Here is a 13,583-nt window from a genome sequence, read left to right as displayed (position 1 = left end):
AAAATTCTCTGAGCAGTTTGTATCAGTCCTTAATCACATGCATAGAAGCTTCTTCCTAATACCAAATGTTCTTAGTTAACAGCCTTCCATTTTTATTTACTTAAGAAATAAGGAAAATGGGAATCTGTATATGAGAAGAACCACACTGAGGAAATAGTCTCAGATCCCTTCCCCTTGTTTACTTAAACTCAAGACAACAGTGGGTTACCAAAAATTTTAACAAAAAGTCCTCCTTTGCCTGTGAAAATTCCCATGTACATGCCAAGAGGTGTGGGTCCTCTGCTACAGGCAGAGAAGCAGGAATGAATGGGAATGGTTTGTTTGTTTTCTAAGGTAAACAAAAAATAATTTTTCATAATAAAAAAAAACCCAAGGAAGGATGCAATACCACTGAGCAAATTTACACCAGTGCACTTTGCTAGAAATGTTATTACTCTGCTTTGAAACAATTTACTGAATATGTAGCACAGGGCTCAAGTTGGGTAGTTTGTGATGGGGCACAAGGAGCATTAACTGATGTGCAGGCCCCCACTCTAACTCATGGTGTTTTATGTAAAGTGCCATGAGTTAAAGCCCCCCCCACCATTGGCCTGTGGGGCTGGGTGCGAGGGAGGATTGAGCTTGCTTGCAGGAGCCCACGGAGCTTGCCTGCAGCAGAGGACCCACGCCTTTCCCCCAGCCCCCAACCAAACTTTGTTTTGACTTGCACTGAGTAAGGTGGGACAATCATTTACACATGCAGTTTGAATGGCAATTAATTTGAATTAGTCTTGATTGTCCCAGGACAAAGTGTTTATTTGGATGCTTTGTAGGTTCTTATGGTGGAACAATGGGCTCAAATATCTGGAGGATCCTGGAATAAAAGCCTTTGTCCTAGGGCAAATTAGTAATCCTTATTTGACCTGAGTTAGCAGTGGGCAGAAATGGAAGGACTTCACCAGACTCTGGGAAAATCCCCCTCATCCCAATGGTGATTTGCTCTTAGAATTCAACAGCCCCTTCTTTCAAGTTTCGCAGCTTGTGCCATAAGCATTCATCAAGCACATTCAAGTTATGAACCTGCATTTGTGAACATGGTATATGGCAGGGATGAGATCAGTGGGAGTAGACAGAACAGGCCCTTCCCAGGGGTGCTTAAGGCCTTCCCCACTTCTTTCTCCTTTTATTGCTGGTTACACCTGTGCAAAATAAATGTAAAATGCTACCACAATTGACCTGATTCATGAGCTGAACTAAGCTTATGCCCCTTGGCATCCTGATAGTTTTCCCCACTGGGAAACAAAGAATGTTTCTGTGCCCACTTTCTCTTCCACTTGCTCCAGACCCTACAGTGCTGGAGATGGAGAGCTCAGCTATAGCCAGCACTGATCTTGGAGGCATTGTGTAGATTAGCTGTCCACGTTCCCGAGTTCAAGGTTTTGATAAACATCCATTTGATTGGGTGAGCTGGGAAGGAATCTTAAGTAATCATCAAACACTTGGGTTTTGTCTGTGGAAAGAGACAATAGTATCGGCATAGGGGAGAATGGGGTCTGTTCAGCCCACACATCCTGGTACTGAAGGCCAACATTTGCTGTCATCTATGTAGGAAGTTTTCCCTTCTCACAGCTGCTGCATAATTTTCCTGATAAAGAAGGATCTGTTCCCTTCTTTAGGAGCTTGCTAGATGTTTTATGAATAGCAGCTATTTTTTTAAATGAAGAGAAAAGAAAAGGTTGAGTCTGTGGGAAAAGATTCAGGTCTAAGCTTTTGTGTGTAACTAGTGCAGAATCAAGGCCATTTGAAAATGCAACAGTCTGAGATGCAGAAAAGCTCCCTGTTGCAAAGCCTTCAAGTCTCTACATGGGGTGGAAGGAAGCACTGAGATCTGATGATCTGGGGCAATAATAAAATTAAAAAGGTGTGATTTTCTCCAGGGCTAAGGAAGAATTTTAGAGAAACAAAAGGCAGACTTGGTTTCAACTCTATCACAAGGGGCCTGAGAAAGGTAAAAGCAAAAGGAAAGACCCTCGAAAGAAGGAGGCCTAACAGAGATTCCTGTAGATGCCTAGATACTTAAGCTACTGAACTGTAATTTATCACAGTTAGAATGTAACTTAATGACGGTGATGAATGTAATTAGAATAATTAGCAAAACCTGTTTTGGAGATTTAAAAAAATTGTCACAGAAGCACTGGCACTAACATATATGTCCATCAGCAAAGAGTTTAATAGCCCATGGGGGGAGGGAGGCGGCGCTCTGCTTTTTCAAGAAAATAGCCCAGTGTCTTATGCTTCTTAAGTATAGACTATGGAAACAGCTTTATATTTAGATTGAAAAAAAAAAAATGCTAAGATTTCTTTGTGATTATAAGTGGCTTCACAAATGGATTTGTAGCCAGTCTGGTCAAGGTGGAGATAGGCCCTAAGGCTGTGTATGCTATAATACAGAAACCCTGGTCCATGGCAGTATCTAGACTTCTAAAAATGATCACAGAAGTGCAAACGACTAATTGAATACAAACTGTAGGGCGTGCGAGCAGCTTCTCATAGCAGTCATGCTATCAAAATAGCTATAAAGAATGAAAGGAGGAAGGTGTATAACTCAAACCCTTCCATTTCCAAGACAAGGTTCTTTGGGTGAATCTGATATCTTTTATTAGACCAACTTCAGACCAAACAATTATTAAGCAAGCTTTTGGATTCAAAAACCCTTCATCAGGCTAAGGAAGTTTCAGCAGTTGGTGTGTGCTCTTCCAACTGCTGAAACTTCCTTAGCCTGACAAAGGGTTTTTGAACCCAAAAGCTTGCTTAATAATTGTTTTCCAACTATTTAAGTTGGTCTAATAAAAGATATCAGATTCACCCAAAGAACCTTGTCTGCCTATGTCCTTAGACCAACATGGCTACAACCTACACCCCTGTTCCATTTCCAAGACACATTTTGACAAGCTGAGGTCAGAAACACAAGATTACTCAGCCTTTCAAGACCGTTAGTAATTTTAGATGGCTGGCTGGATGAAAGATCCTTCAAGCATAAAAGTGTATTGGGCCTGTAAAAATGGAAATGTCATTGTATGTGTCATGGAATTCCAGAACAGTTAATTACAAATAATGGCCCAACTTCCGTTAACAGTGCACCTTGGCAGCTCTTGTTGACTTTCAGTTCAAACATACCACTTCAAACTTATATACATTTGGAAACAGAATTTGTCTCAAAGAAAAAAGACTGAGGCAGCTTCAAGAGGCCTCTACTTAGCCCTACCAAAGAACAGCAATACACTTCCTACTGCCTTCTTAGAAGCACCTATTCAGGGCTTACAAGAAGGATAAAAATCTTAGTTATAATACTGAACAAGGCTTTCCAGCCACAGATAAGTAACTGTGGAGCAATTAAAAAGGCACACACTAAAAAGTATAAAAACCCTGGTATAATAAGAATGCCAGGTAGCCCCCCTGCAAAGATAAGCAAACAAAAGATGTAAAATAGAAAGTGACTGATATCTGCCAGTGTAACAACCACAGCATCTATGACAAGGCAATATGCCATAACTAGCGCCTGGTTTAAGTCATTGGCCAACCCACTAATATTGTGGCTTGATCATGGCCATTTTCATGCCCAGATCATGGCGCCCCCTTCCCAACCCCCAAGGCTCCTGATTAGCTGAGAGGACAGGTTTAGGGCCAGGTTTAATTGCAACAGAAGAGGCTTTGCTCCCAAGGCCTCTCACTGCAGCTGAAAAGGGACAGGGGGAGGAGAAAGTTTTGAGATGGGTAGGGGAAGGGCTGTTTGCTCCTCTGGATAGGAAAACTGGGTGGCAGAGAGGGGCTGGGGGCACTTGAGGGCTGCCTTGGCAGACAGCCCTGGCACCAGGTAGGGGAGGGTTGTTTGTTCCTCCAGGTGGAAAAACTGAGGCATGGGGAGTTGGGGTATCTGGGGGCTGCCCTGGCAGATGACTCTGGCACCGGGGGGGAGGGGGACTGTTTGCTCCTCCATGTGTGTGTTCTCTCCCCCTGCTCCCAACCCCCAGCATCCCAGTTTTCCAGCCTGGAGGAGCAGACAGCCCTTCCTGTACCTAGTGCGAATTGACAAATGCGATTTGCTATGAAATGCCACGATATGGGAGTTCCCCAGCAAGCAGCCATACTGTGGCATTTTGTTGCAACTCACATTTTTCAAGCAAATCACTTAATTTCATGATTTTCACAAGAAATGCAAAATTGCGATTTAAACTAGGCCCTAGCCATAACTAAACAGGGAAGATTGGAAGGAAGGGAAAACACCTGAACACATGAAAGAGGCAGGCAATTTTTTGAAGACATCTAGAATGCTCCTGATAGTATTTATGAATTGATATTGTTAACACCTGTACAATGACAATGAAAACCCCCAGGAACAGCAAAGATAGGCTTCTAGATGGTACTTCCAACTCAGCAGCTAATGGGTTATTGCCTGTGCTATTGTAGAATCATTATAGTTCAAAGACAGTAGCTATTGACAAATATGCCGTCAAAGCAATTTCTGAGCACTGGTTCACAGAGGAGTGTACATGCACACACACAGGGTTTGCCCATGGCATCCTACTCTTGTTCTTTAGGGCAGGTCTACATTGCTCCCCTATAGAGTCTAGGACCTCTGCCTTGACCTCCTGATCCTATGCAGCATATACCAAAGCCCAGGAATTGGTCACTGTAGCTAGCTGACTATAGCCCCGAGACCAGAGCAAATCTCTGGTTCTCTTTTTTAGGCATAGTCAGTTAGCTAGACTGATAAATTGCTGGGGTTTGGTACATGCTGGGCAGGAATGGCTTGAGTGTGCTTCTTGGTAGTCTTCCCACACTCAGAGTAGACAGGCCCTTTGTGTCAATATTTTCCTTAAGTTACAAACAAAAATCATTTTGGACTGACGGTGCATATCTTACATAAAGAAACACATCTTGAGCCACTTCAACCACACTGAGATCATTGTCCATGTTTGGATCTCCCCTCTTCCATGTGGAAAATGGACTTGGAGGATTTTGTAGCATTGTCTCTTAGGCCAGGAGAGAAGACATATTTCTACTGACATAATAGTTATACTAAGATCCAGAGTAGACAGACAACCAGGATACCTGCATACAGTAGCCACTATTACAGTGCCTTGTCAGCAGCTGGTGGAGTAGCAGTATTTATAGCTTATTTGTCTTGAACAAATGTTTACTTTGGATAAGCTGCGGAGAGACAACACTAGGCTAGTGACTTGAGGGAGGGCAGTACGTGCCTGACAGATGGTCAAACTTCTCTCCCAAGTATACTGTGTTTTTTATTGTAGCCATGTTGGTCTATGGACATAGGCAGGTAAAGTTCTTTGAGTAGATGTGATATCTTGTATTAGACCAACTGAGTAGTTGGAAGAAAGTTCTTAGCAAGCTTTCAGGCACAGCCATCCTTCTTCAGGCATAGTACAGTCGAGACATCCTGTGCCTGAAGAAGGGTGGCTGCACCCAAAAGCTTGCAAATATTTTTTTTCCTACTACTCAGGTAGTCTAATAAAAAATATTACATCTACTCAAAGAACTTGGCCTGCCTATCTCCCAAGTATATAGTTGTTCCAATATAAAAAAAATCCCCCTGACTCTCCTATATTTCCTGGACCATCAAAGCTATAACATCACTGACCCAGTGTCACGTACACTGGTATGGTTTTGCCAAATTCTAGTTCTGCACCACATTTCTTCACTGGATTGAACAAAATTATACCAGTGTAAGGATTTATGTAATTTGTCTGCTCCTTTTTTGCACTAGGGTAAAGGCTGATTACCCTAGTGTTAAAGTGCTGTCTATCTAGACCCTCTGTGGAAGACTCCTTCTGCAGTCTGAGATCTGTGCAAGAGAAAGATCCTGGGCAGGCCAAGTGGGCTGAGGTAGCCTTGCCACAGAAGTTTAGTTAAAATGTTAATACAACCCCATTCTGTGTCAACTTGTTTTATCCAAAATCCTTAGGAGTTCCTGCACCCAGAGGAAGGAGGCAGCTGGGCCCAGAGCTGGGGCAGGAGCCTTATTCCTGATGTTTGATTTCAAAGGCAGCACATTAAAATAAGCAGCAGTGCTTCTCTTGCAGTATTTTTATCCCAGACAATGAATGAGAACCTAAAAATGAAAGTGATAAGGCTAGTTTCATTTTCTAATCTGAGAGCAATAAAAAAGTGTTATATAAATAATTATACAATATAAACAGCATCTGCTGCAAAATGTATGTTAGGTTGTAAAAATTTGGTCATTTTTAACAATCCAAGCTGTTATTTAGAACACAAGGAAAGGATTTTGACTTTAAGGTGTATAATTCTGAAACTCAGTTACAGTCACAGAGGACTCATTTAGGAAACTAAATGCTGAAATGGAATTTGTTATACCAAAGGTTTCTGATAAATTACATGGTGCTAACGAGAAATATTTTAATGCACCAAAATGGAAGCAGATTTGTCAGAAGAATGAAGGGCAGAATTGTTCAGGATCAATAACAGGCTATTACCAGCTGGCAAGATTCTCTTACTTGTCTCGTTAGACGACAAGTTCAGAAGCCAGTGAGCTTATTAGTGCAGCTATGAAAATAACACATGTATGAAAGCTGATAAGCCAGAAGTCATTCTGGAAAGTTTGTCAAGTTTAAATAGCATGAGAAGCATATGAGAAATACTGTACTAGCTGTCCAGTGACAAATGTTAACAAATGAAAAATCTGATCTACAAATTATTCCTTTGGAAAAACAGGCTCTGAAGCTGAGATAATAGTCAGAAGGCAGTGTCTGTTGGCTCAGGGAGGTATTTAAAAAATCCTACTCATATCTGAAAAGCTTTAAAGCTTTCAAGATCAAGCTAAATTCACCATCTCTCTGTTACTATGAAATATTTTAGTTGTTTCTTTCTCAAGGAGTCTGTAAAAGATCATATCATATATGAAGCAGAATAGTTTGAAATAGCTAGATGAGCAAAAGATTACATAGTTCTCCTTCCCAAGCCAGTCTAACTAATGGAGGGACTCATCAGAAGCATTTTAGGTGAGATATTTCTTTGCCAAAAGGATCCCCCTCAAACCAAGAGGCAAGAAGAATCTGCAAGACATCTGCAAGGTAATAAGGAAAACGAATCTCTAGTATAAAGTTCAACTGAAAAATAATGGATACTCTGGGAATATGCAACTTTTTTCATTGTATGAAAAGGTCAGATCAGGTTAAGTGGTTATTGTGCAATGTGGAAAAATATGGTTCATTTATTATTTTAAGCATATTGGGGTTAGTAGATGAATTTGATTATCTTATTGAATCAATGATCCAGTGGGAGAAACAGCAGGCATTGAAAGGGGAAATTAAAGTCATTAGCAGAGACTCAGTGTAGTAGGAGACCCCTTAGAAACAGGTATCCAACTTTTCATTGAAGGATGTTTGCTATGCATGACTGCATGACAAGCGCTTAAAGTTACTCATACAGTAATCTGTAAAGACCCATTAAAAGTTCTTCTCACACCTAATAAGAATGGAATAAATACATTTTTACCAAATAGATGTCCTTGTTCTGACTTGGAAACACCATTTCTTTTTCTTTAATGTAGCAAGGGAATAAAATTTATACTCTGGTTCACCACTTCAGAGAACAGTCAGTCAGTTCTTGCAAATTGCATCTGCTGCTTAGTGTAGCATAAATTCCTATACTATGGGTGAAATATTGACATCCAGTCAAGAAAAGCTTAGCACAGTTTCTTAACAGCTTGGCCAAAGGGATTTCAGTCAGTCTGAACTATAATGAGTTATTCTGGACAAAGTATTTGTTCTCAATATTTTCTCTCTCAAATCCTGTTGTTTTTTAAACCACATCACTCTCTGCTACAGCATTTAATATAAGCCCCCCACTGAGATAGGTCAAAGCAATGCATGCAAAAATTCGAGATGCGTGAAGAGCTGTTGAGTGTCATTCATTCAGTGCTTATCAGTTACTAAAACTGAAAAGCAAAAGAGCAAATGCGGCAGAATTCTTTTTCTAGTGTTTAACCTAAATGCATGGACATAACACCCTGGGTTTGTTTCCAAAATGCAAGTCTTTTAAAAGAACAGTTTCATGCCAGTATTAACAAGACAGTATAAGTCACAAGCAGGCTGGTCATTTTAGTCAATTGAACAGCAGTGTTGTATGCATGTTTGAAACAGGTGTGTGCACATATATTATACATACATATACAAGCATACTCATATACATAGAGTTTATTGTAAAATACCCTAATCAGACTAGTCTTCTATTAACTGTGGTAGGGAATACTGGGTAAAGTGCATTTCAGTGACATTAGTGAGAATTAAAATATTAGTGATACCATTTCACTGACCACCACCAACAATTTTAAATATTCTTTTGCTGTTATCAATGAAATTTCAACGATCCCTTACTGACAAGGAAAGTTAAATAATTATCTCTGGAATGGTTTAAAACTTTAACTGATAAAACAGATCTCTATTATAATTTGCTACTTACCAACTCAGCAAGGTGCCTTGTAATTTATTGTCAAAAAGTGCCATAGGAGAGATATGTTTTATTACTGTGACTGCTAATAAGAAATATTGAAAAAGCACTTGTGTGAATTCACAGGAGAGGGCTGTTATTATTCATTAACGGTATATAATAACCACAGATGTGTCTCACTCCAGACCAGAACTGAACCACTGATTAGCTTAAAGTTACATTTAAGTTTGCAGAAGGCTTATTTTTTGACCAGGGCTAAATATTTAATAGATTTCACAGACATTAGGGGTGGAAGGGACCTCGGAAGATCATCGAGCCCAGCCCCCTGCCCCAGGGGCAGGAAGTCAGCTGGGGTCATAGGATCCCAGAAAGATAAACGTCCAAATGTCTCTTGAAGGAGTCCAGAGTGGTGCTTGCACCACCTCTGGTGGCAGTCTGTGCCAGGCCTTAGGGGCTTGGACAGTAAAGAAGTTCTTGTCCAGCCTGAAATGGTCTTGGAGGAGTTTGTGACTGTTTGACCTTGTCATCCCTTGGGGCGCTCTGGTGAACAGGCATTCCCCCAGATCCTGATGGACATCCCTTATATACTTATAGGCAGCCACCAGGTCCCCCCTGAGCCTGTGCTTTTCCAAGCTGAAGAGTCTCATGGCTCTCAGCCTTTCATCATAAGGCCTATTCTCTTGCCCTCTGATCATGCGCGTGGCTCTCCTCTGGACTCTCTCAAGCTTCTCCACATCCTTTTTAAATTGTGGAGCCCAGAATCGTATGCAGTACTCCAGCTGTGGCCTCACCAAGGCCGAGTACAGTGGGAGGATGACATCCTGGGAACTGCTTGAGAAGCATCTATGGATGCAAGCCATAGTTTTGCTCACTTTACAAGCTGCAGCATCACATTGGTGGCTCATATTTATCTTATGGTCAATCATGACTCCCAAGTCCCTTTCAGTTGTGGTGCTAGCAAGTGTAGCACTGCTGAGCTGATAAGCATACTGCGAGTTTTTCTTCCCAAGGTATAGTACCTTGCATTTTTCAGTGTTGAAAGTCATCAGGTTTTCATCTGCCCATTTTCTGAGCCTGTCAAGGTCGGCCTGGATCACATCCTGTCCTTGGGTGTGGACGTTTTACCCCAAAGTTTGGTGTCATCGGCGAATTTGGCTAGTCTGCTTCTGATACCAATGTCCACATAATTAATGAAGATGTTAAAGAGTACAGGCCCAAGGACGGAGCCTTGGGGGACCCCACTGGTCACGGCGCACCACACTGATTGACTTTCATCAACTACCACTCTCTGGGTCTGACCTCGGAGCCAATTTCCCAGCCATCAGACTGTGATGTAGCTGAGACTGCAGTTGGCAAGTTTTTCTATGAGATGATCATGGGATACCAGATCGAAGGCTTTTTTAAAATCAAGATATATGACATCAATCTCTTCTCCCTTGTCCAGGTGATAGGTCACCTGGTCACAGAAGGAGATGAGATTGGTCAGGCAAGACCTACCTGCAACAAACCCATGCCGGCTATCCCTCAGGATGTTGCCATTAGCCAGTTTGTTGGGAATGGTCTCTTTGATAATTTTTTCCAAGATCTTCCCTGGGATAGAGGTCAGGCAGATGGTCATGAGGGGACTGGAATATCATACATTTGTTATATGTTCTTCAGAGACTATACCAAGGGAAGCTAACCTGCAGCACACAGGCCATAAAAGTTATGGGTGGCTGCCATGTGGGGAACGTGAGCCAGAACGGATTCAGGGCCTCAAGCCTTTGGCCACATGGAGTAGGGTAGGATGCTGCTGTGAGAGGAGGTATTAGGTGTCACTGCCAAGAGCCAGGTCAACCTGGTCCTGCAGCCACTGATGAATTCAGGGCTTTGGATCCTTGCTTGTCATTTAAAACAGTGACGGTTGCAGGACCAGGGAAGGGTTAGCCTGGCTCTAGGCAGCGACACCACCTGTGAGAGGTGTTGCTGCCTAGAGCCAGGCTAACCCTTCCCTGGTCCTGGGAACCACCTCCTGCTTCTCTGCAAGGCTGAAACTCAAGTCCCTGCCTCCACTGCTGTTACTGCAGGGTGCAGACCCTGTCAGATATGACTTTGGGGAGGGGGAGGGCTTATTTTATGGCCCACATGACAGAAAGATTGGCCATCATGGGACTATACTCTGACTTTGTGTTATAGCCAGGTTAATGCTAAATATTTCAGCCAGCTGGGCTCTATTGGTCTGCGGTGTGAACACATATGATCCCTGACTGCCACAGTTGTGCCAGCAGAAGTCTCTACTGTAGAAATCATTGTACTGGTAAAAACTATACTTTTTTCTGGTATAACTTGTGTTACTGGTGGGCAAGGGTGGCTTTACTGTACTGGTGCAGTGCACTTTTGTGCCAATGTCTGTACTGGGACTGCTTTCTCAGTACAGTATACCAGCATTCCTCTACTGGTGAAACACTCCAGTTGTAGGAGAGAGCTTGGGTGTTTTCTTCAGATTATATATACAAAGAAACCTTTTTTTACACATGTAAAGAAGTATTTTCTACAACGAAGTAGTATATGAGCAATCCTCACCTTTGCTCTCTCTTTCCTATATAATGAGTAAAAGGACTGGAGTAACACACATAAATGGGCCTTACAAGATCTGAATCCAGCTGGGAAAGATCCCCCTGATGCAGGAACTCTTGAAGATGTGGATGGGCTACCTTACAAGGATCCCCTTGCAAGCCATGGTACCAGGGGCAAAAAGGAAGGGAATTGTTGGGGACAGAAAGGGCATTAATTCTCAATAAACAGGCAAAAGGCAGAGTAGATTCATCAGATGCTGTCAAAAGACATGCACAGAGCAGTATATAGAATGGAGAGTGATTTGAATACAAAAGATAGGAAGGTAGAAAGAATGAATGAAAACTGATCTGATGTTAGCTCCAGAAAGACAAAAAGATTTGTGGCAGAACACTTGAACCTCCCTGGCCACTCCATCGCTGACCTCAGGGTAGCTGTTCATAGGCAGCAAACTTTTAAAGACTGATTTGAACTGGAAATTATGGAACAAGAAATCATCCACAGATTGTGGATTGTGTTAATTATAGTATAAACAGGGACTATAGATTCTTATCCCATTACCTGGATTAGCTTTTGTGAGCTCTTTGTTCCTATGGCTTCTTTGCTTCTATGCCTCTTCCAGCATTGCCCTCCTCCTGCTTTCCCTCCCCATCTTCCTCTCACTTCCTATTTTTTGCATTCAGACCACTCTTTTCATTCTATACACTGCTCTGTGCACATCCTTCCACACCATTTGATGATGTAAGCTCCAGCTCATGAAAGCTTCTGCTATCTCTCTCTCTCTCTAATTTAGTTAGTCTATCAAGGTACAAATCTGCCCAGCCTTCTGCTTGACTGCAGACTAATATGGCTAACTACACCCCTCTGCTCATAAACAGGGACAGGCAACGTTAAGCCATTGATGTCTCGTTATCCGAATTACTGTACATAAGCTCCTACAAGGAATTGCTTTCCTAGAGCAAAGCATCCAGGGGCATAAGGAAGGCAGGAGCTTAGTGTACCACAATCCTAGCTAGCACAGAGCTCAGCAGCAGGCTGGTTAGTAACAACACTAAGACACAGGGATCACTCTAATTCTAAACAATCAAATGAAGACAGCAGTTAGGAGCAGTGACTAAGACAGGGACCATGTTAAGTGGCGTGGAACTCCTTTGCTTTCACATCTTGTGCAGAAGGGAAACGAACACATACCCAATGAGAATGCTCACTGGCACCCACCTTCAGCTGTGACTGGTAAAGAAATCTCCATGCAGGCTGCAGACTGGGCTTTTCTGAATGGGGGCCTCCCTGGTCCTCGGCGATTGGCCTTCGAGACATCTGCACTGGAGAGTCGCTTTCCTGACCCACAAGTCTGGGATGTTGGGCTCGTACAGTGCCCATTCACATGGTCTGTTGTAAAAATAAAAAGATTCAAGGAAGAGTGTCAGTTCTTGCCTTTAGAATGTAGGGGAGATGAAAAGGCTGATGCTTAGGAATAACCGAAGATGAATCCTCCCACAGAAAGAAGCATTTGTTCTGCAAGTACATCACAGGAACCACTCACTGAGTGTGTCTACTTGAGATGCTTAATGCACAGCAGACTGACTGACTGCACATTACAGCGTCAAGGCAAAACCCATGCAATTAGGCTAATGCATAGTAGTATTACTCTCCTGTACATTAACCTTCACGAAAAAAGCAATCGCACTAATGCGCAGTAGGGCAGCCTACTGCACATTTAATTTAGTACTTCCTTTTGCAAGTACTATATTTAATGCACAGTAGCCACTGCACATTAATGAATGTGTAGACGCACCCATTGTTTCCTTAAAAGAGTGACTATTTTCTACGTATAAAAGGGGGCAAACAATCAAAGTGTCAGCTAGTCAGGCCTGACTGACTCTTCCTGTGCATCGTTTTTTCTCTGGTGTAACTCCACTGACTTGACTGAAATCCAAGAAGAGAATCAGACCCACTATTTCTAGATCAAACATTACTGTGGATATTAGCTGTGTATGCTGGAGAGTCTGAGTCCCTAAGTGGTCTCTTGATCTATGCAGATAGAGAGTTCATGGAGATATGAGTGGTAATGCTTACAGTGAGTGTCAGTGAATGTTGTGACTTCTAACATGCATAGCATGATTTGGAAAACCAGCCTGCTTTTTTGTTTAAAAAATTACTGAGGATTATAATTATAATATAATATTAATAATATTATCGTTATACTGGGCAGAGTTCACTGGGGTTCCAAATGATTGCAGTTAGCGATCCCAGAAGCAGATACACATGTGCAAATGAGGCTAATAGCTACCTGCCATTATTTGAGGACATTTGGAACAGGCCACCATTTCTTCAAGTGGTATATTCTGTTTCTATCATATATGTTTATTTTGCTCGGCAATAGCTCATATATAACACAATGCAACATAAACTCCTTCTTCACCTCATACTTCACATAACAGGAACATTACTGAATGCTATTTCTGCCTCACGATGTCAGGATCTGAACTTAAATAAACATCCTTTAAGCTACCGTGAAAGGAGTACTCAAGTGTGAGACAACACAGACAATGTTAAATTAAATT

General features: G+C 42.1%; 1 protein-coding gene across 4 annotated transcripts in view; it reads right to left on the bottom strand.

The window, feature by feature from the left end:
- The window catches only part of STXBP5L (syntaxin binding protein 5L), a 390,570-nt gene that overhangs the window by 22,577 nt on the left and 354,410 nt on the right, over positions 1–13,583 (bottom strand). For all 4 annotated transcript variants that reach the window (XM_059720506.1, XM_006263508.4, XM_059720507.1 and 1 more), the window contains one exon: positions 12,238–12,408. In XM_059720506.1, the coding sequence (XP_059576489.1) occupies positions 12,238–12,408 (171 nt within the window). The remainder of the gene's footprint in view (positions 1–12,237; positions 12,409–13,583) is intronic.

The sequence above is a fragment of the Alligator mississippiensis genome, chromosome 1 (genome assembly GCF_030867095.1).
Source record: "Alligator mississippiensis isolate rAllMis1 chromosome 1, rAllMis1, whole genome shotgun sequence".
Lineage (NCBI taxonomy): Eukaryota > Metazoa > Chordata > Crocodylia > Alligatoridae > Alligator > Alligator mississippiensis.
The sequence above is the reverse complement of the archived record's forward strand: the minus strand, read 5'-3'. Positions and strand labels throughout refer to the sequence as shown.